Source organism: Eriocheir sinensis, chromosome 37, assembly GCF_024679095.1.
Source record: "Eriocheir sinensis breed Jianghai 21 chromosome 37, ASM2467909v1, whole genome shotgun sequence".
In the NCBI taxonomy this organism is placed as follows: domain Eukaryota; kingdom Metazoa; phylum Arthropoda; class Malacostraca; order Decapoda; family Varunidae; genus Eriocheir; species Eriocheir sinensis.
Window position 1 is genome coordinate 8444071 of NC_066545.1, and position 26746 is coordinate 8470816.

The following is a 26746-nucleotide window of genomic DNA, read 5'->3' on the forward strand; positions in this document are numbered from 1 at the left end:
ACTAGTACTACTACCATCACTACCACTACCAATACTACTATAAACTGCTACTACTACATATAATAATAATAATAATAATAATAATAATAATAATAATAATAATAATAATAATAATAATGATAATATGATAATGAACCCAATAAGAGGGTTGTAAGTGAATTTTTTTGCTATTTTACATTTGCTAAGCGAGGATAACATTAAACTAGACGAGTAAACTGTGCCGCAAATCTAGCTGGCCGAGATCTGCCGCCTCTAATGTTGACACTAAGCCAGACGGAGGGGCGGAGTGAGAGCTGTGGAAGGAGCTAATGGGAGGAGGGAATCTGAGGAGGGCTTGGAGGAGGAGCCGACCCTCCTAGCGGGGTGCGCAAAGGCAGTCAGTCGGTGGGAGGCCGCCGCGCCAGGCAGACGGTGACTCCCACGCGTACCTCGCACCGCGGCACCGGACTCGCGAGCTGGACGCCTCACGCCGACCCCTGTGTACTCATGGACTGACTCACTCCCTCGAGAATGCCAAGGCGCTGCAGAGCCCACTATGACACTATGAGCAGCGCGAGTAGGTGCCTCATGCATCTCCGAGTGGCGCGGGGACACAGTAGCCACTCTGCACCTATTTTCTGAAGCGTGACGCATACATGAGTGCACGTGGCCGCTCTGTCTCTCCGTGACAACACTTCGAAGAGCCTGACAGTGCTAAATGAAAGTCGCGTGGGCACGGCAAGGCAGAGTGCAGGCTGACCCCCTCCCCCCAGCGGGATCTGAATCACACGCAGCGGTGGCATCGTGCTCACCTGTCACCTGTGTCTAATGAACCACCTGGCGGCCACGTCTCGGCAGGTGTTGGGTTGAGTGTGCCTGGCTGGGGCGTAACCTCACCTGCTACCTACCCACCTACCCTGTCCCTCACATTCTGCCCCCCATCAGCCACTAATCCTCTCCACCCCTCCCCCGCACACCCCGCCACACCCACGCCTCCACTCCACGCCCACCCGCCCACCCACACCGGCAGGCTGACCAAGACCAGCGCTTGCATCACCAGGTCAGATGATAAGGATGTTGGTAATTCTCTCTCTCTCTCTCTCTCTCTCTCTCTCTCTCTCTCTCTCTCTCTCTCTCTCTCTCTCTCTCTCTCTCTCTCTCTCTCTCGTGTTTGTGTGTGTGTGTGTGTGTGTGTGTGTGTGTGTGTGTGGTGTATTTTTTGTGTAGTGTGTGTGTGTGTGTTTGTGTGTGTGTAATTCACCACCACAGCCTAATCACGAGTTGGACTCGCTTTCGCCAACAAGTACCCTCACGACGTGAGCAAGTGCTCATTATTGTCGATCTGCCAGGTACTGCCAGGACCTCACACACCACACATCCCATCCCCCTTGCTCAAGGGGGGACAGTAACCTCTCCAAGTCAACGGAAATAATCCGGCTTGAGCGGGGCTCGAACCGCCGCCTGTTTGGCCGTGAAGCCTTGCAGCGCGGCGCTCTAACCGACTGAGCTATCATGTGTGTGTGTGTGTGTGTGTGTGTGTGTGTGTGTGTGTGTGTGTGTGTGTGTGTATTTCAACCTATGCTGAAAGTGTGCCATAAACAAAAACTATTATTAAATTTTTCATTAACTCGCTTCATTACACACAGGTAAAAATATTATAAACAATAAAACACAAAATACACAAAAACACGCACACATATGCAAGTAAATGACTCACACGAAACTTATATGAGGGCCGCTAATTTAAACAACTCGTAACATCACCACAGAACACTCCACTCCATCCACTCACCTCCACTTCACACACCACTCCACTCCACTCCATTCCATTCCATTCCACTCACCATCTCTCCTCACCCACTCCACTGCACCTCACCCATTCCGCTCCACACCCCACCCCACTAACCTTCCCCAACCTTCATTTCCTTCCCCCCAAACATAGGATAGAAAAGCGAAACCGTAAATTTTTCTTGCGTGTTACCTAAGGAGTATATATACAATTCATTCCTCTCTTAACACTCACATGCAGTCTCTCTCTCTCTCTCTCTCTCTCTCTCTCTCTCTCTCTCTCTCTCTCTCTCTCTCTCTCTCTCTCTCTCTCTCTCTCTCTCTCTCTCTCTCTCTCTGTGTCTGTCTGTCTGTCTGTCTGTCTGTCTGTCTGTCTGTCTGTCTGTCTGTCTGTCTGTCTGTCTGTCTGTCTGTCTGTCTGTCTGTCTGTCTGTCTGTCTCTCTCTCTCTCTCTCTCTCTCTCTCTCTCTCTCTCGCTAAATGTGCGGTTTACCCTGCCTGGCGATAGCGTTCACTGCCTTTTCACTGCCACAGATACGAGAGGCAGTGATTATGGGAAGCCTCGTCGCTCCCCACCACCAGAAAAAAATCTCGTCGAGTGCTTTTCATGATAACCTGTATATTTTTTTTTTCATCGTGATGCGCTTGAATCTCTATTTCTGTGCATGTCTTGTTGTTGTTATTGTGTGTTGTTGTTTTTGATGCTTGTTTTTTATGTTATTTTGAGCTGTGTTTTTTGCTGTTATTAGCGTTTATCATTACTATTATTATTATTATTTCTATTAGTCATTATCATTATCATCAACATATATTTACTAATTTTTCACATATTACTTTTTTTTTCCTCTTCCTTTTAATTATTCTTCCTCGTATTTTCATTAGTGTGCTATACTTTCTCTCTCTCTCTCTCTCTCTCTCTCTCTCTCTCTCGTGCGTTTGACGGCGTTGCGTGTACAGAGGAGCAACAAAAACAACGCAGCTTTACACGTCATACTCGATAACGTTTCTATTTTTGCACCTTCGATTACCTCTTTCTCTCTCCATATTATTCACAACAACGGCTGAGTAATGAATGACACCCATTTGAAAATGAGTACAAAATTGATGCCAGACTGTATATTGGTCTAGCTATATATATATTTTTTCTTTTTTAACTTTTTTTTTGAGTTCGTAAAGTTCAACGTGCTGAGTTTCGAGAAAAGTATACGTCTTGTTGAAGGCTGTCAGTTTCTTGCAGGTACACAGAATAAAGTGAACAGGTGACTAATTTATCTTGGCTTAACCGCATGTGAAGGCCAACCTCGAGCAGAAAACGGCGTGCTTTTTTCTTGCCTTTCATCAGTGTTATTTTTGTGCGGAAGGGAAAGGGATTGCGTTTTTTTTTACATTAATTTTTTCTTCGTCACTTACTGTTCGTTAAGGGAGAGTAAATGAAAAGACTAAATTTGACCTCCACTTTGATGACTCTCTAAGTTTTCCTCATTATTCTTCTATTCGCCACTTACGTGTGTGTGTGTGTGTGTGTGTGTGTGTGTGTGTTCACTACAGTAAATGTAAAATTAAGGTCATACACCATAGCAGCGCTCATCTCCGTCACCTCAGCTCTTGAACTATTGAGATCGCCATTTATCGACCAGTCCGAATGGGAGGTTGGGCAGCTGGGTTGGCTCCCCGCCGTCTGCCAGGCTGGGTTCGAGTCCAGACCCACTCATTCATAGCTAGTTTACGCTTGTTATGATTGCTTTTATCAAAGCAGGAGTATGATCTTTTAATTCATTGCAAGTAGCACCACCTAGAATTCTTATTATATGAAACTGCAACCTCCTTCCCACACACAATTTGGAGAGTTTCATACAATGTCGAAAAAATGTTATCCTGTTATATTTCTAAACATGAATATAATGATTACACTGAAGATTATGAGTGGCGATATTTTTGTTGTTGTGTAAAACTAATTTGATAAATATGACAAACATTGAACAGTACACGTGTGTGTGTGTGTGTGTGTGTGTGTGTGTGTGTGTGTGTGTGTGTGTGTGTGTGCACGCGCGCGCGCATCACCAAAGAAATCCATTAAACATTAAGGATGGAACCTAACCTGATTTAGTGGCAGGTGGCCGCCAAACACACGCGCACGAACGTACGCACACGCACGCACGAGCACGCACACACGCAAGTACGTAGCACACGCACAAAAACACCTCAGAAAATTAAACGAACGTAAAGTAGATATCTTACTCGGGTAATATTATTTTTCACACGTGGGTAAGAAATGCTTATTCAGATAAACATTTCAATTTTAATTTTAATTTTAATTTTAATCTCTCTCTCTCTCTCTCTCTCTCTCTCTCTCTCTCTCTCTCTCTCTCTCTCTCTCTCTCTCTCTCTCTCTCTCTCTCTCTCTCTCTCTCTCTCTCTCTCTCTCTCTCTCACAATTCATTCATAACTTTATGTAACTAAACTTTTTTCTACTCTCGTTTCCTCCTCTTATTTATTTTGCTCTCCTTTCCTCCATGTCCTCTCCTCGTTTTTTATTACCCTTTCATCTAATATCTCATTCCATTCATTCCTCCTCTCACACAATTCACCTGTTTCTTTATCCCATTCCCTTCACTATATACACCGATTTCCCCTCATCTCGTCCTCTTGTTTACCCTCACCCTAATCTATTCTCTCCCTCTCCACTCTATGGCTTCCTTCTACCCTTACCCTCATTTCACCCTTCCCTTTCCCATTATCTCGTGTCTCCTGCCCCCATCAGGTCGTGGGTGATACAATTGCAGCTTCGGCCCTTCACTCGTGGCCACAGGCAATCAATCTGAAGAGGAGAGCCGTTTGGTAACAAGATATAACCCGCGATCTTGTTTCTCTCTCTGGCGCGCTCTCTGGCTCGTTCCCGACTTTTTATGCTCTCTGTGTCTGTGTGTTTTTTCTCCGCCACCTCTCTGTTCCGGCGACATAAGTGAGGGTTTGACACTGTATTCCTCTCGCTCTGTGTCTGTTTCTGTTTCGAATTCTGCCTGTCTGTCTGTCTGTCTGCTTCTCGTGCACACAAACACACACCCACACCCACCCACCCACACCCATACACACACACACACACACACCCACACACACACACACACACACACACACACCACTTTCATCTCCTGCAGGTAATGACAGTAGCACGACTTCAGTACCTCACATTTTGGATGAAAAAGTGGTATGATTTATAGTAAAGAAAAAAAAAAATATCATGCCGTGTTCTTTCCTATAGACAGGATATGAAGTGATACTGTTGCTGCTGCTGATGATGATTAGGATATTATTATCATTATTATTATTATTATTATTATTATTATTATTATTATTATTATTAGTAGTAGTAGTAGTAGTAGTAATTGAAGTAGTAGTAGTTGTAATCATCCCTGACATGTGCCTCGAAACGTTGGATTACATAAATGAGGTCAGAATACAGAATAAACCTAATTACACTTGTTAAAATTCAAATGACAATAAAAAAAAAAGATTGCAAAATTGCTAAAACGCGGAGAGAGAGAGAGAGAGAGAGAGAGAGAGAGAGAGAGAGAGAGAGAGAGAGAGAGAGAGAGAGAGAGAGAGAGAGAGAGAGAGAGAGAGAGAGAGAGAGAGAGAGAGAGAGAGAGAGAGAGAGAGAGAGAGAGAGAGAGAGAGAGAGAGAGTGTCATTAGCAGTGATCTATGGGGGCTTCAATGATTATGACCCGTATATATATCTGGGGAAAAAATATTGTCCTCACTTTATGCCGTGATGCTGGAAAACGGACAGGAAGACAGACAGGGAACCGGACTAATACCAGAAATAGAAAATAAAATACAGAAGCGCATTAAACGAAGAGATCGAGACATACAGTTTTGAGGGAAGTAAGAAAGGTGGCGGGAAACGGAACAACTGTCTGGCTGAGAAAGAAAAAGATAAACAGAACGGCATTTCTATCAACCTATTTTTTTCTTCTTTTTCCTTTTTTTCTTTTCTCGAGTGACTTTTCTTTTTTTTCTTTTTTCCCGTGTTTGTTTTAACAGACAGATAAAGCAAGTAAAGCCACTCTCTCCCTGTAAATCATACTAGTTAACGATGCTCATCCCCCCTACACACACACACACACACGAAAAACAACAACCCGCCATAGTTATAACCGAAAAAGCGGGAGAAATAGAGATGGGGAAAAAAAACCCTGCTTGAATAAATGGAAGTAAAAACGAGTTCAGGTCCAAAATAAGACAAAGGCAAGGCAGAAAGAGAAACAAATAGGCATGTACAAAAAAAACCTAAATTAGTAAATAACGCAAGACGAAACAAAAGCCACATCACTAGAAACTACACATACATAACAGATGCAGACAGACATAACTCACCACACAATAACCTAACTATAAAACACAAAAAAACACAAAGTCTCAATGCACTACACCTCACCTCGAGCTTGAAGTCGTAGGGTTCCCTTGTCGTTAGGTCCCTTGTCGTCGTGGTCGTCTTCATGGTGAGTGGCGTGCCCTTTGGAGAGCGGCAGGTGGGGCGGGGCGGGGCGGGGCGGGGCAGGGATACTCGGGGAGGTCGTAGTAGTGACGGGCAGCCGCTGGTGGCCTCGTCCGTCTCATTAATGGTGCTCGCGAGGCCTGGAGGGCGAGGACGAGGCGTGCTCAGAGACTAATACAAACAGGACAGGTGCCAGTGTGTCATCCTGGTGGAGAACCGTGCTTGTGTGTGTGTGTGTGTGTGTGTGTGTGTGTGTGTGTGTGTGTGTGTGTGTGTGTGTGTGTGTGTGTGTGTGTGTGTGTGTGATAAATATATAAATAGATAGTTTTGCAATGAGTATAAGATTTATGAGATTTGTATTGCTTTCCTTACTTTATTTTTGTCTTACGTTCGGTCGTTTCTCTCTCCAATATTTCTTCCTACATATTTTCTTGCCAATTTTCAATTCTCTGCCCACTTTTAGTTTCTTTGTTTGCTGCTGTTTAACGTGCAACAAATTACGATTCCAATTAAGCAGAGTCGCACGATATAGAATAAAAATAATTAATGGAGTGAAGTATTTTTGTCGCGGCACGATTGAAATTAATCCAACTTTTGAAGCATCGTCTCCCCCCCTCCCCCTCTCCCTCTTAAAAAAAAGATGAACAAATAAATGCATGAACACACACACACACACACACACACACACACACACACACACACACACACACAATTATCTATTTTAATATGCTACAATCATTTGAATTCAATTAAAAAAAGGGACGCGTGGACTAGTTCTTACTCCAAAAAAATATACATTTAATTTAGGGTGAAAAAAAGGTCTTTTATACATTTAACTTTTGAAGCAACACACACACACACACACACACACACACACACACACACACACACACACACACACACACACACAGGAGGCGAACACATCATTTCCGAAATTAGTCTTTTGAGGGCAGGCGAAGGTGTGCACGACGCCTCTCACCTGCAAGAGGAAACAAGTGGAAGAGATAGCAGCTAATTAATCCTTTTCCCGCCTCATACTTCGAAAATTAATTAATTCCCGAGTGTGAGTGGACGCGACGAGGAGAGTGACGTACAGACTCAACTTTCCAGATTAATGTAATGTCAACGCTTTTCAAGGACCAAGAACGGCTAAGGACACGGACGGACGTGTGCAACATGTGTGTCCTGAAAAGGGGTTGAAAGCCATGGCGCAGCCGGCGGGATTTTGAAAGAGTTTTGTTACATTTAATTAGTAGCTTTTTTCCTATAACATATACTATTTGAACATCCAAAAAAATTGGTTATTTAATACGACGGAGTAGTTTAATTACATTTGGTAAATATCGACGAAAAACATCAATGAAACGTATGATACATCGGATGGACGAAAAGCTAACCAGACCTAAATTCTGTTAGTTGACAAAATTGCTGAAAGAGATCCTAATGTGTGTACATCTTTCAAAGCAGTGATAGCATTACAGCAGCAAAAGCAGCAGCAGCCTAAACTAAAACAGTAGATTTCCTGTAATAACAAAAAGTAGTAGCACCAACGATCCTAAAATACAACACAAACTAAAAATCAACACTCTCTTCCCTTCACTTCTACAATACCGGGTAAGGAGGAAAGAGGGCATATCCCTACCATTAATAAATGTATGTGTATGTGGAGTGGGGTGGGGATGGCGAATGCGTGGCGAGGAGTGAAGGAGAGGGTAGATGGAAGACCAGGTCAGGGGCGGGAGAGAGAGCAAGGGGGAGGCAGCAACACGCAGCCGTTCTCTTCCTCGAAAAGAAAAAGACGAAAATGAAAACAATCAAGAAAAAGCGAACATAGTAGAAGCACTGGGAGGAGAGGTGAAAGAATATATATTTTTGTGTGCGTTTAATTTGCTCCCTTTGGTTGTGAAAGAAGAAACTGAAGTAATGCAATCAAAGGCAAGGACATATATGAACGAGGCGAGACGAACGGAAACAAGACACGACGAAACGAGACGAGAAAAGGAAAGGCAGATCGAGCAAGACGAGGCTGTTCCAGAATACGCAGTTAAAGGTACGCAGAGCCAGCCAACTAACATTATCCAACTCCACATCATGAAGCAAAATGGATCCTGACCCACAACTTATATACCATTCACACGCAATCAAGGAAGAGTCAAGGTAGAAAAAGGTCAGGGAGGGAGAGACAGGAGAGACGAGGAGAGGCAGATAAAGGTCCGCCCCGTCCGCTCCCCGCAGCCCGACACTTCCCGCGACAGTGAAGGACGAGCCGCCAGCCGCCGCACCCCACAAACTATCGGTTACTCACTTCACCAATCATGGCCTGCACTACCCTCCCCCCCTAACCTTCCACTCCCTCTCCACCTTCCTATCCTCTTCCCTCGCTTCCTCTTTTCCGCCCTCGTCCCGTGAATTCCCATGAAGCCTTGAAACTTCAGCTCAAACTCTCCAAATTATAATTAAACTTTGAGGGAAAAATAGGGCCGTGTACATGACAAATTAGCGTGGGGCAGCGAGCCGCGGGGAGGAAAAAGGATATTGTTACACGCACTTCTTGTATCTCAGTATTCAATTATATTTTCCATTTTTTGTTAATTAGCCGTCAAAGTGTACTGTGAACTTTCGACTGTTTATATTGTTAACATTTCAGTTGAGAAGAAACACGTCCAGTTACCACAAAATTATGAAATAGATGCATTTTAAGATTTGTCTCGCTGCACTAATTTTCAGAATTAAGAAAAAAAAAATCCACATTTTTAACTATCACATACACATAATAACCCCTGCACTTTCCCTGCATCGGATGTGCAGTATATTTACACTTAAACCTCTACTTCTATAATAAAGAGAACAACCCTAAAATATCTTCACTTCTCAGACCTAAGTACAAATGGATCAGTCTTCCCTTCCTTTCTCTTCCTCTGAAGCGGACACTCTCCTCTTCAAAGTGATGCACATTCCCATTATTCTTCCCACGATGCCAAGCTCTTAGTGTGATCCCATTTCCCTGCTATGTCTAGAGGCAGCACCACTAGCACTAGAACCATCGGAGGTGACTGAGCAGCCTCCTAAGACAATATCAGTGTTGCAATAGACAATAATTAGAGGATCACAATACCTGCCTCCGCTCCGGGTGGCGGCCTCCGAGCAACAAAGTGACGGAGATAAAGTGAAGACCCACAAGAACGACACCTGGTTCGATACAGTGAAGCAATTGTTCGGGTGATTTAATATCGGGTATTATAACGTCTCCACTAAGTATATTATCATTGTTTTAGCTATTGTGTTGCGGTATTAATCTGTAGGGCTTTGCATCATACGTAGCTACTGGTGTAATACTGAATACTCGGGGCTCAAACTGCGGCGGGTTCGAAATTTACGATAGTAGTTACTGTTGATTCGGACAGAACGAAGCAATACCATGAGAGAGAGAGAGAGAGAGAGAGAGAGAGAGAGAGAGAGAGATCATCATAGCAGGTAGCCTCATCGCAGGTAATCATCCGGCAATTCTAATAAAGCACAACAGACGCCAAAGCTGATGCATTAAACAAACAAACAAACACGTTAACACCCCGCCGCCCCGCCCGACACAAGTTTTAGGGGCGACTAATGAACACCGCGGGGAGGGGGAAGGGAAGAAAGTTGAAGGGAGGGAATTGGGGGAGGGGGAGAGAAGAGGAGGAAGGGAAGTTAGTGGAGGGGGGAAGGATCTCCTGACCTAATATCAGTTTGGGTTTGGCATCGGTTGTTGGAAATTCAGTGTAATTATTATCATCATCATCATCATCATTACTTGTACTACTTCTACTACTACTATTAACATTACAATCATATAATCATTACCATTATCAAAATTACGATAAGAAAATCTACTCTCACATTGTATTTGGTTTTTGCTGCCAGAGGGCCAATGCGTGTGCTTTTTATTGTTATCATCATTATCATCATCATTATTATTATTATTACTATTGTTTTTTTCGAGATTAACAAAGTCATCACCTACATGGAGCGCGCACCGTAATTATATTCAATGAAGTTAAGTAATACCAGACAACGTGTGTAAATATATATATTTTTAGAAGCCCTACCTTTCACACACACACACACACACACACACACACACACACACACACACACACACACACACACACACACAACATCAACAACACACACACACTTCTCTTCATAAATAATCTCTTTTGATATTCCTCGTATTCTAATCATGGCGGCTTTAACACTACAAACAAATAAAAATAAAAATAAAAACGCGCAAATTCATTACACACCAGCATCCATAAAGTGCGTGAACTCAACATAACATTGTCAACCTTTTTATATACTCTTCCTTTTCTAAAAAAAAAAAGTATCAAACAGGTAGAAAAAGGTAAAAGGAAAAAGGTAAGATATACTCGCATTGGGCCCTAAATTTACACCTGTCCAAAGTTCCCACGGTATAAATTTCCCGACGTTTACCTGACTCGTGGGCGTGGAGACTGGGAGGGAGGAGGGAAGAAGTTGAGACGTGGGAGGAGGAGGAGGAGGAGGAATATGAGGAGGAAAAAGAGGAAGACGACAACGAAAAGAATGAAGAGGAGAAATCATAGGAGAGGAAGAAGAAAAATATGGAAGAAAAGGCGATTAAGTGAAGAAGTAAAATGAAGATATTGAACAGTTAAGAAGAGGCAGGAGAGTGGAAAAGGCAAGGGAGGAGAAAGAGACGGAATAAAGGAGGAGGAGCAGGAGGATAAAGGAGGAGGACGACGACGGACGGAAAAAGTAATAGGAAAGGATGAAGATGAGGAAGAAAAGGATATTAAGTGAAGAAGAATAAAGATGAAAAACAGTGAAGAAAGGAAAGGGAAAAAGCAGAGGAGAAGAAATAAAGAAACAGAATACGGGAGGAAGAGGGGGCGGAGGAGGGGGCAGCAGCGAGGGCGGGCGGGGCAGGAGAGGACTCGAGGCAATATCGTAAAGTGGCCGCGAGGAGCACAAGTTTAGGGCTGTTGCGGATAATTAGCGAGACGCGATGCCTGCGCCGCCAAGCTGGGCCGGGCATCGAGGGAGGCGGCATCGTGTGGGGGGTCGGTTACACTGAGAGGCAAACACTCCACAGGAATAAAGACTTAACTTGCCCCCCCCTCCTCCGTGCCCCAAACTCTTCCCTCACGTGAGCTGGTTTGAGTTCGTTGGGCGAAGTATTGTTTTTGAAGCGATACTTTTTGTTTTCTTACAGTGATGGAAACAGCTCAAGGGAAAAAAAAAGCCAGCGAAGCACTGATCTTATAAAGGTAATGATATTGACATTCCTTTTTTTTTTTTTTTTTTTTTTTTACGTTGATTGCCAATTGCGCCGGTAGGCATCTTCCCGGTGGGGCCTGATGGTCGGCCCAAGGCTTCTTCCAGGTGGGGCCTGATGGTCGGCCCAGCCCGTTCTGGCGCAGGCGAGTGTTTTATAGTGGCGCCATCTTGCATTGGCTCATGCTGCCCCCCGGAACTCGTTCTTGATTCGCTTGGACGGCTTCCTCTAGAGTCCGGGTTGATGGGTGGTCTTCAGGACAGCATGTGGGTAGTTTTAAGCCACTCGGCGGTGACTGAAAAATCCGAGTGGTAGCGTGGGGATTCGAACCCGCGTCGTCCATCACGCGGTGAATGTGGGCCCAGTATGCTACCACCTACGCCACCGCCTACCCACTATCATTTTTAGCATAGTTATAAATATAGTTACCATTTCGATAATTATCACTAACATTATTATTTATTACCGTGAGCGCAGAGGAGGTCTTATAATACATTCAGTAACATCGGAAATATCAAGTGTCACAGGAGGCACGCAATCAACGTTACTTCTTTTTTTATTTTCATTCTGTCACCTCGAATGGAACTTCCAGGTAGCGTCTTATTGCAAGGGAATACTTCAAGGAGAAAATACCCTTGAACAGAAAAGAAAAACACGCTTGAGGGTTTCTCTCTCATTTGCGATTCATTACGGTAACACAAAAAACAATGAGACTGCATCACACATTTTCATCCTCTGCCCTCTTTGTTCTGATTTAAAACTCTATTCTGTTCGTACATTTTATTAGTCTAAATTTATCGCCAAATGATTTCCCTGCCTCCACATTACCAGAGACAACGAGATACTTTCGCCCTCCAGTGTTTTTCTTATGTATCTGCCTTCACCCTTGATACACTCTGGACCCGATAGCGTTCTTTATCATATACCACCTTGCATATTTGTACACTGATTAGTCCACCAGTGTTACGGACCACTCTTGATACACATGGGCCTAACAGTTTAATTATTTACCTCTTTTCACTCTTTGTACACTTAAAAGTCCACCAGTTTTTTTTTTATCTATCAGCTTTCACTTTTGATACTGTAGACCCGACAGAGTTTTATTATCTACCACCATTTATTATTTTTAAATTCGAGAGTCCACCAGTGTTTTGGTATCTGCACCTTCACTCTTTTTACATTCAGAGTCCGCCCGCGTTCTCATCTACCACTCTGCATTCTTTCTATACACTCAGAATCCACCAGTGTTTTTATCAACCAACCCTCGCTCTTTGTGCACTCGGCATCCACAAGTGCCTCTTTTATGTACCATTCTTCCACCTCTTTTTTTCTTTCCAAAGTAAAAAAGGTAGACCATAAACAAAACCCCTCTCCCCACAAAAAATTCCGGCATCACGCTGCCTCCCCCCCCCCCCCCCCCCACACCCACACACACAACACAAACAGGAGCCATCAGCCTTTTTGTCTCTCCTCCCATTCCTCGCTTACTCAGCTTATATTCATCACCGTGACTAATTACACGGGATATTCTTAACACTTTTACCCCAAATTTTTAAGCCAGCAAAGTTAATTGTTCTCACTTTTTTTGCTTTCATTTGTCAGTGACTTGTTAAACGTTTATTTTATTTTTTTTGTCTTTTTTATATTTAATTACAAATGCAGGACTTGTTTTGTTTGATTAATTTCGTGTGGCGAGAGAATATGCTTTACTAATTACAAACAATGTAGCATATTAATCCAAATAACATTTTTAACAGGAGACACTCTCTCTCTCTCTCTCTCTCTCTCTCTCTCTCTCTCTCTCTCTCTCTCTCTCTCTCTCTCTCTCTCAGAATGAAGTGAGACCATACTGCGATAGTCGTCATCCTATTGGTTATTTTACGCCGCTCCTCTTACTACTGCCAGTACTGCTATTGCTACTGCTGCTGCTGTTTCTGTTACTACTACCGCTACGACTTCTAGTACTACTATTACTACTACTAGTACTACTCCTACCACTAATACTATTACTTCACACTCCTGCACTGCCACAACCAATACCTGCCCCTCCTTTGTAATACAAGATAATAACTTAGGAGAAAATGACCTACGTACCTTCTAATTAAGTAAAATTACAGACACCTGCTGCGTCAGTCCTGAATCAAGGCCGAGTGTCGAGCGAGGCCGAGGCCGAGGTCGAGATCAGCCGCTTGGCGTGGAAAATTAATCTTTATTCTATAACTGAAAGAAAGATTGGATCACTAACATCAGTACACAATTTAACACCTAATCCTGAAATATACAAATAAAAACACAACAAAATATACTTCATTCATGGTAAATATTAAAGAAATTAAATTCTCTTGTAGTAATGGATGTTTTAATAATTTCTACCTTATAGAAAAAAAAAATATTCTCTGAAAAAAATAGTTAATTACATGAACGTGCAACATCAAATTAGATCTCACGCCAAGAGATTTTTCTTCCTCGATATAAAGAGATTACAAAAGAGAGAGACGAACATAGATAAAAACACAAGGGTAAAAACCAGTTGTATTGAGAGAACCCAAAATTGCCATGTGTTCCAATTCGAGTGTTCCCTGTCCGTAGATTAGATTTCTGGGTTCAACAAGGTTCCGGGCCACACCTGCCCCCCCATCCCCCCCCCCCCCCAGCCACCACTCTGTTTCTTTATTGAATATAATCCCAAACTCTCTCTCCAGAAATACTATTACCACTTACCTCACTTTACCGCGCCTCACCTGACCAACTTTACCTCACCTGATCAATTCTCCGTCCTTCCCTTTTTTTTGTCTCTTCTTTTTACTTCCCTTAATGTTTCTTCCTTTATTTTTTTCCTCACTATTTTTTCCTTTCTGTTTCCTTCCTATTTTCTTCTTCTTTCCTATTTCTTTCCTATTTTTGTCTCTTCTTTTTACTTCCCTTAACGTTTCTTCCTTTATTTTTTTTTCTACGCCTCCTCGTCCTTTCCTTCCTTTCCCTCACTTCATCACTTCACCGTCCTTCCTTTCTTTGTCTCTTCTTTTTACTTTACTCAACTTCCTTCCTTTAATTTTTCATCTACACCTCCTCGTCCTTCCTTTCCTTTCCCTCCCTTCATCTCTCTTCATTGTCTCTTCACTTCGCTCGTCTTTAATTCCTCTCATTCTTTCTACAGCTCATCGGCCCTTCTTTTTCCCTCACTTCATTTCTTTTCATTTCTCTTTTCTTCGTCCCTTAACTCCACTTCTCTTCACTTTCCTTCCGTTTCTCCTTTCTACATCTTATCAACCTTCCGTTCTCCCCTACTTCACTTTACTTCCCTCTTCATTGTCCTTCCTTTATTCATTATCAAACTTCTCTTCATTCCACGTTCCTTCCTTTCCTCCCCTCTCCACTTCAACATTTTTTCCTTTCTCCCTCACTTAAAACTCACTTCGTCTCTCTTCACTGCTCTTAATTTCTTCGTCTCTTCACTTAAACTCACTTTCCTTCCTCTCCTTCCTCTCTCTATATACTTCGACATTTTTGCCTTCTCCTACACTTTATCTTTTTTTTCTTTACTGTCCTTCGTTTCTTCGTATCTTCACCCTAGTTCACTTTCCTTCCCTTCCTTCTCTATACACTTCATCATACTTCCTTTTTCCTCACTTCAACTGACTTTATATCTCCCTTCTCTTCCTCCCTCTCTTTACTTCATTTCATGTCTACATACTCTTCCCTCTCTCCTCTGTACACCTCAGTTCACGTCACTTAAAATCTCTTCATCGTCCTTACTTCTCTCTTTATACTCTCTCTATCTCAATTCTCCCTATTCATTTCAGTTTATCTCTTCATCCTTTTCTCTTCTCTTTTCTCTTCAGTTCACCTCACCTCACCTGATCTTCCATTCTCAACTCTCCTCTACCTTCCACTTCCCTTGTCCCTTCTAAATCTTCTAAATTAATACTGTCTGCGTTCCTCTCTTACTAGACAAGAAAAAAAAGATATATATGGGTAAAAAAAGAAATGTAATTAGTTCCCTTCATTTCACTTCCTTCCCGCCCTCTCTCTCCTCTATTCCTGATCAATAATACCACTCCTCTTCTTAACCTTCAAGAGAAAAAAAAAAAAGATAATGGAATATGTGAAGTAAGAGAACAGATGAAATATTTATGTTACCTGACCCTTCCACCTCACCGCTTTTTATTCTCTTCCCGATCAATATATCAATCGTTGCCACTCTCTTACCAATTTGAGAACGAGCAATGGAAGTAATAATGAATAAACAGCGAAACGGTGAATAGAAATAATTGTGAGTGAAGGTTTTAATACTACTTTTTGTTTTGCTTTCTCTCGTGTCTCTACTTCTACTGTTCCTCTTCAAATTAAGGCAGAAGGAATAATCAAGACAAAATGAAATAAAACGTCTCGCAGGAAGTAGTGGATGTACAAAATCAAAACAAACAACAAAATGATAATACACTTTGGATTCTCTCTATGTACTACCGAACTTGTAAACCTTAACATTTATATTCTACTTACACTTCAAGGAAAAACAATATAGATAAAAAAAACAAATAAGTGAATAAAAGTACAAATAAATAGATAAACAAATGCCGAACTAAAAAGAAGGAAAAGCAAAGTTAACCCCAGCGCGCTTATTCATGGAAGTTGTTTTGTTTATATTCCGGTTCAAAGTTCCGAATATTGTTTTTATTAAATGCCATAAACTCGCACGCACTAACTTTAACTTTTGCGAGTATTAACTGACGGCGCGGCACGGGAGGCCCAGATTTGCCCCGGGCTGTCTGCTTTTATAGGAACGAACGGAAGGGCGCTGCGACCACACGAGACCAACTGACGAAGGTGACTGTGCGGGTATTAATTTTCTTTTCCGTAACTCTCCTTATGTTGGTTTTGCTCCGACTCATCCTCTGCTAAATGTGTGTGTGTGTGTGTGTGGGGGGGGGGGGGGGGAGTGTTCTTGTAGCGAATTATGAAGAGAAATGAAGAGAATAGAGAAAAGAAAGAAGAAGGAATAGACAGGTTTTTCTTTTGTTTTTCTTTTTCGTGACTCTGGTTTTGCTTTAATTCATTCTCTTCTAAATGGAGGCTTCTTGCAGGGCACTGTATAGGTCCCACAAAGAGAAAGAAAGGAAGAGAATACAGCAAATAGAGGAAAATGAATAGAGAATAAAGAGAAAGGAGAGAAACATGAAAAGGGAAAATCGAAAAAAGAGAAAAAGGAAAAGGGTTGATCAAAGACTTACATAGGAGGAGCGTAAAGGGGCCAGGGCAGACTCCCCCCTCCCCCCCCACCCCCCACACCATGACTCAGGAAGGGGCACACTAATTCAAAAGTCAAGAATGTTATTAAATAGTCATTCGAGGTGACTCAGTGCACGCTAACACACACCACTTCTGTGACACCTTGGCGACATTTCCAATCAGTCATCTTTTACTACATGCCACGTTACAACACCTGAGACCAGGGTTGTTGATTTTTTTTCTTCAAAAAAATCGGATATTTTATTTAAATCAGATTTTTTATTTAAATCGATGTTTTATTATTTTTTTATTAATGAAAATAATCAAATGAATGTAAAGCTCTATATTTTCTACATTTGTTTCAAACAGTTGTTGGAGTATTCTTGTATCATATTCCATCATCATAATCAATCTGGTTGGCTGTTCGAGCCAATCCAAAGACTGACCATCTGCAGCCAGCCAGCAATGGGCCAGACCTACACCACAACTCTGTCTAGTCTGTTAACAGTCTAACCAGATCGTCATGTTTCGGACACGTCCTCACTGAAATTGCACAAAGAAAAATGAATGCAGCTTCAAATGAAAATATCAGAAAAGGCTGTAGATGATCCATGAGAAAACATTTACGACAAGCATATGAACTGAAGTTGCTAACCCATGGTTGCACTGCACACATTCTAAATGTTTTGGCTCATGATCTGGAAATTGGCAACATAGAAGAACATGTGCTTCATGTTGTAAAATTCTTTTGAAACCATCACTCTGCCTCAGCAAGATACTGCCAGAAAGGTGGTCAGTGTCTTGTTCTGCCCCATGACACTGGACGGACCATGTATGGCTGATGGAAGATATATATAATGAACTAATCAGCTCAGGAAAATTTGTGAAGTTGCCAGGGAAAATATTGATATCAAAGTTAAAGAGTGTTTTCTTTGTTTATTTTTCCATTTTATGTTGTTACCCTGCAAAAAGATCAATATTTAAATTAATGACATTTAAAAAAAATCAAATAAAGTAAATCTTGATTTATATTAAACAACCCTGCCTGACACACACACACACACACACACACACACACACACCAGCAAAGATCACGCAAAATGACATATACGAGTATGAGCAACAGGAAGGAGAAAAATAACAGTAAAAAAAAAAAAAGAGCGAGAATTGAGAATAAGTAATGAATATATAAACTGAAATATGAAAATAAGAAAGGAATAAAATGACAACTAAATAACAAGCAAGATAAAAATAATAACACAAGGGCAAAGGGAAACAAAAGGAATAGAGAATAAATAACGAAAATATAAATTGAAATGTGAAACAAGAAAAGGAATAAAATGACAAGATGAGGAACAGGTACAAGAAAATAATAACCGATAAGCAAAAGAAAGCAAAGAAAATCGAAAATAAGTAACGAAAATAGGAATTTAAATGTGAAACTAGAAAAAAATAATAACATGTAAAAGTTAGAATTAAACAAGACAAAAAAAAAAAAAAAAAAGAAAGAAAGATGAAACCAGAAAGACGGACAAAGTAAAAATGATGCTACAAATTCCGAAAGTCACAAGATGTCGACTAAAGGTTATTAGGCCGTGTTTGCATAAATGAAGAATTTAATGCATAAGCGACAACCTCTCTTTACTGTAAACCGCAGCCTCGGTGTAAAGTATTGACATAACATTGGTGGTGGTGGTGGTAGTGGTGTTGGTGTTGGTGGTAGTGGTGGTGTTGTTGGTGGTAGTGGTGGTGGTGGTAGTGGTGGTAGTGGTGGTGGTAGGGGTAGTGTTGGTGATGGTAGTGGTGTTGTTGTTGTTGCTGGTGGTGGTAGTGGTGGTGATGGTAGTGGTAGTGGTGGTAGTGGTGGTGGTGTTGGTGGTCGTAGTGGTGATGGTGGTAGTGGTGGTGGTGTTGGTGGTAGTAGTGGTGATGGTGGTAGTGGTGGTGGTTGTGGTGAGTGTAAACTAGGCATCAGGTTACTTAACACCATCCTATCCACATTAAAATACACCACTACATCACCACAGCCAATACCACCACCACCCACCATACACCCCCAAAGACACCCCATACCAACACCACTACTACCGCACTCAACCAGTCCTCACCATAGACAATCGATGCCAAACACCGTCACTGGCAGCTCAGAACACTTCTTCACTGCAGTAATATATAACTCACGCCACGGTCCCTCAATATACGGTCCAGTACTTGCTCCTTTACTATCACTTCATTCAACTCACTACTATAACCTCACGCATACCTATAACAAACCAAGTGCTACCACACCTGACTAACCCTCACCTTTATCACCTCTGCCAAAAACACCTGACTAACCACTACCTTTATCACCCCTGCCAAAACACCTGATCAACCATTACTAGTATCACCCCTCCCAACACCTTAATTACTCCTCTACACCATCAGCCTTACACGTACCTTCACTAACAGGTGTTCTCCGCAGGTGTTGGGGCGAGGATGGACCGCCGGCTGGTGCTGCCCCTCGCCGCCCTTCTGCTCCTGGGCCGCGGTGAGTCCCTTCGTCTGGAAAGGTGTTAAGACTAATCAGTTAACGTGAAATAACCTTGCTAACTTACCTAACTAAAGAGCACGTGGGTGGCAATGACTATACTCGGATATATGTGAGTATTACAAAATGACCAAGTAATTAAATTAAATGCAAACACAGTAAACAATAAACTAAATACAAAATAACTAAATTCCTTCGGCCAACCCTACGTCCATACATGTGTAAAGGGAGGAGAAAATAACCAAAGAAATTTACACTGCAGGAGGATAGAAAGCTGCGGAGTGTACTGAAAAGACAACCCCGAATACACACACAAAACACAACCCCCGAAAACATTAAGGCTCAAGTGTTTGCGTGCTCTGGGTCACGCGCGGCCCCGTCACTAAAACGCGCGGAACATCTTGGGTCGTGGGGGCGGCGCGGCTGATGCTGGCCGGGGTCTGGAGGGAAGAATCAGGCTGGTCACCGCCGGTAATGGCATCCCGACTTTTTACGAGTTTGACTCAACTCTACACTCAGCTGGATGGGTTGTCAGCCGACTGCAAAAGTTTGGAGGGAAAAAAGTTTACTTGTCCTGTGTGTCGAGAGCCTCAGTTTCCTCAGACTTTTGCCCTCTCGCGCTTTTCCTTTTTTTCCTTTTTTTTAATTTTTGCTTTTACATTTAAAAATAACCGGGTAACATACGCACAACTTTATCTCTTGTTTTATGAATAAAATACGTCTTGATGCTGCTTTTAGTCTATTTTGAAAGCAAAATATACACGTTAGCAAAAAGAGGCAGAATTAACGATATACAAGCAAGACAAAATTCCTCACGGAGCAGATTCTGTGTGGGTAACTCGAACAGAAAAAAAGAAAAAATCGGGAGGTACAGTAGTAGTTGTAGTAGTAGTAGTAGTAGTAGTAGTAGAGGACGTAATAGTAGTAGTAGTATTGGTGGTGGTGGTAGTAGTATTAGTATTAGTATTAGTAGTAGTAGGTAAGGGTATAGATAAAGGTACCTGTGTGTGTGCAGGTGTGTGGCCGTACAGGTGTGGGGTAAGGCAAATGTGGGGTCACAGGTAAAGGTACAGGTGTGTGTGCTGGTGTACAGCCGTGCAGGTGTTATGTGAGGTGGAAGTGAGGGCACAGGTAAAGGTACAGGTGTGTTGTTGGTGTGTGCAGGTGTGCGGCCGTACAGCGACAAGACGGTGGAGATCGTGGAGCTGGTGGTGCCGGAGTCCCCCAAGGTGGGCGACGACGTGACGCTCACCTGCCGCTTCAACCTGGTGGGCAACAATCACCGCCTCTACACCGTCAACTGGTGGCGCGGCAAAGACCAGTTCTATACCTTCAAGGGCACCACGATCGACCAAAAGCACGCCTACTCCTTCGACGGGATCCAGGTGAAGGTGAGTTTACGTCGCTCCTGCTCTTTGTTGGGTTCTATTTTGCTCCCTCCTATTTAGACTCCCTTGTTGAAATTCTCAGTCTCATGTTTGTTGACGTGTGACCATGACAACCAATATTAGAATCAAACCCACGCCAACAGAACATTCAGACTTAACGCAACGTATTTTCCCGCTTTGATGAAACAGATAACTTGTGTAATTTAAATACTCAAAAGTTTCATGGTTTCTCAGTAACGACAAAGCAATAAACTATTCCCTTGCACATCACCCTTGACTATGACCTCACTCGCATCTCCACCCTCTCCCCTCCCCACCGCGCCGCTCACTTTGACATACTGATGATACTATACTCACTCCCCCCTCTCCACCGCTGCTCCCGGCTCCTCCTCCTCTGCCGCCGCCGCTGCAGGAGGAGGCGTCCACAGAGGAGTCAGTGGTGCTGCAGAACGTGTCGGAGGAGACTTCGGGGCTGTTCAAGTGTGAGGTGATGGGCGAAGGTCCCTCCTTCCGCACCGCCGTGGCCAACAAGACCATGACCGTCGTGAGTAAGTAGAGAACGTGGCCACGAGTGTTGTATTGAACGAGTGTTTTAGATAAAGACCAATTACACCATAAGAAGAGAAAGAAGTCATGAATGGTGTATGTAGATATCACCTATTCAGTATGTAGAACACGACACCACGAACGTTGAGTTAAGGACCACATCCAACACAAATAAATACAAAAGACACCGAAAATAGCGAATAAGATCACGAGAGTTGTAGAGAGACACCATAACGACTGCAAATAGAGACGGACGGCGTGAGTGTTATCAACAGAGACCAAAGACACAACGCCCACCCTGAGTATCAACCACACAAACCGGGGCAACGTACGTACATACGAACAAGATGTCGAATGAATGTTGTGAATGTGTTTAAGTGTAATCAGTGCATCCAAGCTTTCAGGACAAAAACACTGACCGCAGCAGCTAACAGATAACTGACCCGGAACTCGGAAACCCCACAATGTATCAATGGGAGTCGAACAGGCGACCTTGACCGCTGGTAGAAAGTGTTCCCGACCTAGAATACAGCAAATATCCAGAGTGAAGCACCACCAGAGGCCGCTGGGTCGAGCGAACTTGCCGTAGAGAAAGACTGTAGCGTTTAGAAGAGACAAAAGAGTTGGATGTCGCATTTAAGCGTGAGTGACCGCGTGTGTGATGCATGAACGAGACAGGAGATAGAGAGAGAGACGAGCGAGAGGCATGAATAAGAGACAGAGACGGAGGCAGACAAAGGCAGCAGCGGCGGTGACTGTTAGCGGCTCTTGTTCCTCTTTAATTACCGCGTCGCGACTCGTGGAAAGCTGATCCGAATACCGGCGACAAAAAAAGAAAGAAAAAGTGATTATTGAAAATTTAAACAAACTATTATTTTTTCACCGTGGTTTCATTTTCTCTTTTACTTTTGAAACAAATTCGTTTTTCATTGAATTTTTGTTTCTATCATTTTTTCTTTGTCTTTCTTCTTAAACAAACTATTATTTGTTTCCATAGTGGTTGCTTCTTTTTCTTTCCAAACAAATTCGTCTCCCTAACAGAGATACATTGTTTTCAAATAGTTTTTTTTTATAAGGAGCTTTTTTCGTTCATTCTTGTTTTTTCCTTTCTTTTTTTTTTCTTTCTTTCCTTCAAAGTTTAAAAGATTAATCTCATCGACTACCGACGAAAGAAGAAAAAGAAATAGTGATTACTGGAAATATAAACAAACTCTTACTTTTTTCTCTTTCTTTTTAAACAAATTCGTCTTCCTAATAAGAGATACATTGATTTCAAATAATTTTTCGAAAGCAACTTTTTCTCATTATTTCTTGGTTTCTTTCCTTCCTCCTTTCCTCTTCTTTTTCCTTCAACTTTTAAAAGATTAATTTCAAGTGCGGTAGCTTTCTGACTCTTCCATGAAACTCTGAAACCCTGGTCAGGAAATAATGAAAACTGAAGCGGCGGTAATGGCGGATCGCTGTCCCCTACACTGGGTGCCACCTCGCCCTTTATATCTTCATGTTCTCCACGGTAAGGTTAGGGCTGAGGGTCTTGTCTACTCCCGTCCGCCTTCTCGTCTACAAGTAAATAATGGGAAGCCTTGAATGTGTCCTGTGCGGCTTTGCTTCATTTGGAGTGTCCGGGATTCATTATGTTCGTTTAGCATGAGACAAGCAGGAGCTCTTTAATGGTATTTTAGCATATTTGTGGTGCATTAAAAAGTTGCTGGATTGATGTGGAAGTCCAACAGAATATACTTGGTGACATGTAGTTGTAAAATCCTTAATGAACGATAAGAAAATATATGCGAGACATTAAAGAAGTGTCGATTATTTACGTATTTCAGAGTTGTGAGAATAATGTAGCACTAGTCTAACATTAACTAGTCCGTGGATTGTGTTGATTTAAAATACTTTACACCGAATGCAAAGAGCAAAAGATAACACTGTGGAAACATTTTACGACTTCGGGAAATCTGTAAATCCGCGCACATTTAATAATCTTTGAACGCGGAAGTCAATAATTATCACCAGAAAGACCCAGAGAAACCCAATCCTTTCCTTTTGATTGTTGTTTTTTGTAACTTTTCGTGTTTTGTATATTTCTCTGGTTAATATTGCTGAGGAAAGTGGAAAGGATGGTGATATTTTTTTCGCATATTGTATTGTATGTTTTCTTGAATATTTTCTTAGACCTTTTTTTCCTTTAACAGTGCTGCCAAAACGATCTGAAAATCTTGGCGTAAATTACATCCTGGATCTCTTATTTTCTTATCCTTTTTTCCTTCCCCCGCCAGTCCCGCCGCGGAAGGTGGAGATCCTGGCGCGGTCTCAGCCCGACCCGCCGGTGTACCGCGTGGGGGAGACGATACACCTAAACTGCACGGCGACGGCAGCCAAGCCTCGCGCCGACCTCACCTGGAAGATTGATGACCTGCCGGTGAGCTGCAACTGTTTGCCTCCCCCCTCTTCCTCTCTTCCTTCCTCTTTTTTCTTCTCTAATTAATTTAAATGTTTTCTCTTTCTTGTTTTCTATTGCTTTGTTTTCAGCAGTTTCAATTAAATTTTCTCAACGCTATTCAGTTGTTTATATTTGTTTAGTTTTCCCACATTAGATTTTTTGGTACCTAGTTCTTATTTAGTTGTTCTCTCAATCAACTCTTTATCATAATTATTTTTTCTACTTTATTTACTTAGTTTCCAGGCCAGAGCTCATCTCCATCTCCGTTTTTAATTAATTAGTCCAGTTTTTAATTACTAAGAGAGAGAGAGAGAGAGAGAGAGAGAGAGAGAGAGGATAAAAATATTACTATAACGAAATCCAAACAACGCCAGAACACTCATCCCCTCCTTCCTGCTCTCCTCGTTCCCTTCTGCAGGTGGAGGACCATCATGTTCAGCGCCTCCGGGACTACGAGGACCACCGGGGCCGTGTCACCTCCACGCTCAACCTGTCCTGGAACCCCCCGACATACTTCCGCAGCGGCGTGGCGCGGGTGGCGTGTCACGCGGTGGTGGGCGGCCACAACACCACCGTCACCAAGGACATCTACCTCGACCCCGCCTCCAGCGCCGCTCTCAACCACCTCTACGCCTCCAAAGGTGAGTCACGCCCTACAGGTGACGTTATCAATCTTTGTCCGCTTGTCTATCGTTATATATATCATTCTCCAGTTTTTCATCAATGTGGGTTACAGAACTGATTCTCAACCACGAAAAAACAAAACAAAACACACAAAAAGACATACACATAAAATAACCAAACAAAACAACAACTGTGAGTGAGTGGAAGGAGACATGGAACAGTCCTACCCTCCTCTTCTTTTTCCTCCTCCTCCTCCTCCTCTTCCTCCTTGTCTTTGTCTCCACGTCCTCGTCCTCGTCCTCTTCCTCCTCCTCCTCCTCCTGCTCCTCCTCCGTTCACTCGTACAAACTCAATTATCCCTCGACGTTACCTCGCCTCCAGCAGCCTAACTTTTACCTTTGTTTCTCTTTTCTTTCCTCCCTCTCTCCCGCAGGATGTCAACTCTCAACCACCTGGACCATCCTCAACTTGCTCTTCTTCTTCCTCGTCAGGCCCTCGCCCTAGCACCGCGACGGAACACGAAGAGGAAAAAAAATTGAGTTACAAAGGTGTGTGAAATAAAACACTGAACAGGACCGCCACAGTCTGAAAAACCCAAGAATATGAGCGGGAACAAAACAGTGTTATAAAAGAGAATATGTGACAGCCAGGTACGCATACAGATAGATAAATAACATGAATAATATAAATACAATGAATTGGTCCACCACACGCAGAAATGCCAAGAAAAGACGAGAAAAACAGCTCAGTGAATGACACACACACGAAATGGAAGAAAATAATGTGCGAAAAGAGTGATGGTGAGCGACTATAACAAATGGCGCGAAAAAGACGATAAAAAGAGACGCACGAAAAGAACGAGACACGAGGCCGTTTGGAAATGTCACTATAAAAAATAAGTGAATAACACACATACAAAAGCGTAAAAGACACATACGGCAGAGAAAAAAAGAATAAAACGAAGTAATATGACGAAAAATTAATGTCAAGCGCAGAAAGTGAAAATGTGTTCGTTGAGAGGAGTAAAATAATGTGAATGCGACGCGAAAGTAAATGATATAAAAGAAAAGCGTGAGGGACAAATGTGCTGAAATATATCAAATGAATTAGGAGAAATAAGACGAAACATTTAGCAAAAAAGTTATAAAACGAGAAAAGAATATAAAAAAGAAATTTGTAATGAATGTTATAATGGGAAAATAAAGACACATAAGAAATAAGAACCACGAAATTGAGGGAGAAAAGTTGAAGGGAATGAATCTAATACACACACGAAAAATAATTACCATCACGTGCAATAAAGAAGTCAAATAAAAAAATAAAAAAAATAAGTGACTATGATGCAAAGAAAATAAAGGTGAGATTAATAACGAGAGAACATGACACTTTATGATAATGACGATGGATTGCTTGGCTTCTTTTTATCTTCATTCCTGACACACTCATTCTTTTCTTTTTTCTTTCTTTCCTTTTTCCTTTTGGTGATGACGCTCTCTCATTCTATTCACTTCTACATGTTTTTCTCCTATCTTGTGTGCGTATTGATTATGATTCTTTGTTTGTTTATGTTTGTTTGTGTTTGTGTTTGTTTGTTTGTTTATTTGTTTGTTTGTTTGTTTGTTTGTTTGTTTGTTTGTGTGTGTGTGTGTGTGTGTGTGTGTGTGTGTGTGTGTGTGTGTGTGTGTGTGTGTGTGTGTGTGTGTGTAAACAGAGGCCTAAAATGAGAAAATGAAGAACACTAATCCAAACACAAGTTACGTTAATAAAACAAATTATCGAGATTGTTGTGGTTCTCCTTCCCTGTGTTGTCTAATTCCCCTTTTGTTTCATCTCCCTTCCGCCATCCACTATCCCCTCGTCCTCCTCCCTTAATTACTCCTACTTCTCTTCATGTCCCAATCGATAATAATTAGTCTCCTTCCTTCCGCTATCATTCACTCTCTCTGTTTGTCTCCTTTCTTCATTCCTTTTTCCTTTGATTACCTTTACTTCTTCTCGTCTATTTATATTCTCAAATCGATAGTAATTAGCCTCCGTCTCTCACCTATCATTCACTCGTTCAATTCGTCTCCTTTGTTCAGCTATAATTCTTCTCTTTCTTTCACTCGTTTTCCATGCTTCATCCTTGTCAATCTCCTGTCACCAGCTCCGTTCCTTTGTTTTGTCCTCTTCTCTCCACTCCTGGCCCCGCGCCTCACCTCGATTCCACAAACACTATATTTTCCCATAGTGCAAAAGCCTCCTACACGTCTTACTTTCACCTGAAGAAACATCTTCACATTTACAATGAAGTGATAAATCAGTATTGTTGGTGACGAATATTTATATCAAAACAATCAAGTTTTTTTCAATTACTGTAAAATGCTACTTTTCAATTAACCTTTAGGTCTCACCTTTAGATCCATATTTTCAAGATATAATACAAAGAC

General features: G+C 42.2%; 1 protein-coding gene and 1 long non-coding RNA gene across 2 annotated transcripts in view; one reads left to right on the top strand and one right to left on the bottom strand.

The window, feature by feature from the left end:
- The window catches only part of LOC127008177 (uncharacterized), a 15243-nt gene extending 8924 nt beyond the window's left edge, over positions 1–6319 (bottom strand). Inside the window, exon 1 of the long non-coding RNA XR_007760902.1 lies at positions 6205–6319. This is a non-coding gene — a long non-coding RNA (uncharacterized LOC127008177). The remainder of the gene's footprint in view (positions 1–6204) is intronic.
- On the top strand, positions 812–26098 carry LOC127008176 (uncharacterized). Its single transcript, XM_050879858.1, has 7 exons — positions 812–1039; positions 19251–19316; positions 20481–20707; positions 21117–21252; positions 23530–23672; positions 24112–24334; positions 24751–26098. Exons 2-7 carry the CDS (start codon positions 19265–19267, stop codon positions 24819–24821), a joined length of 852 nt encoding a protein of 283 aa, XP_050735815.1. The 5' UTR covers positions 812–1039; positions 19251–19264; the 3' UTR covers positions 24822–26098.
- Positions 26099–26746: the final 648 nt, after the last annotated feature.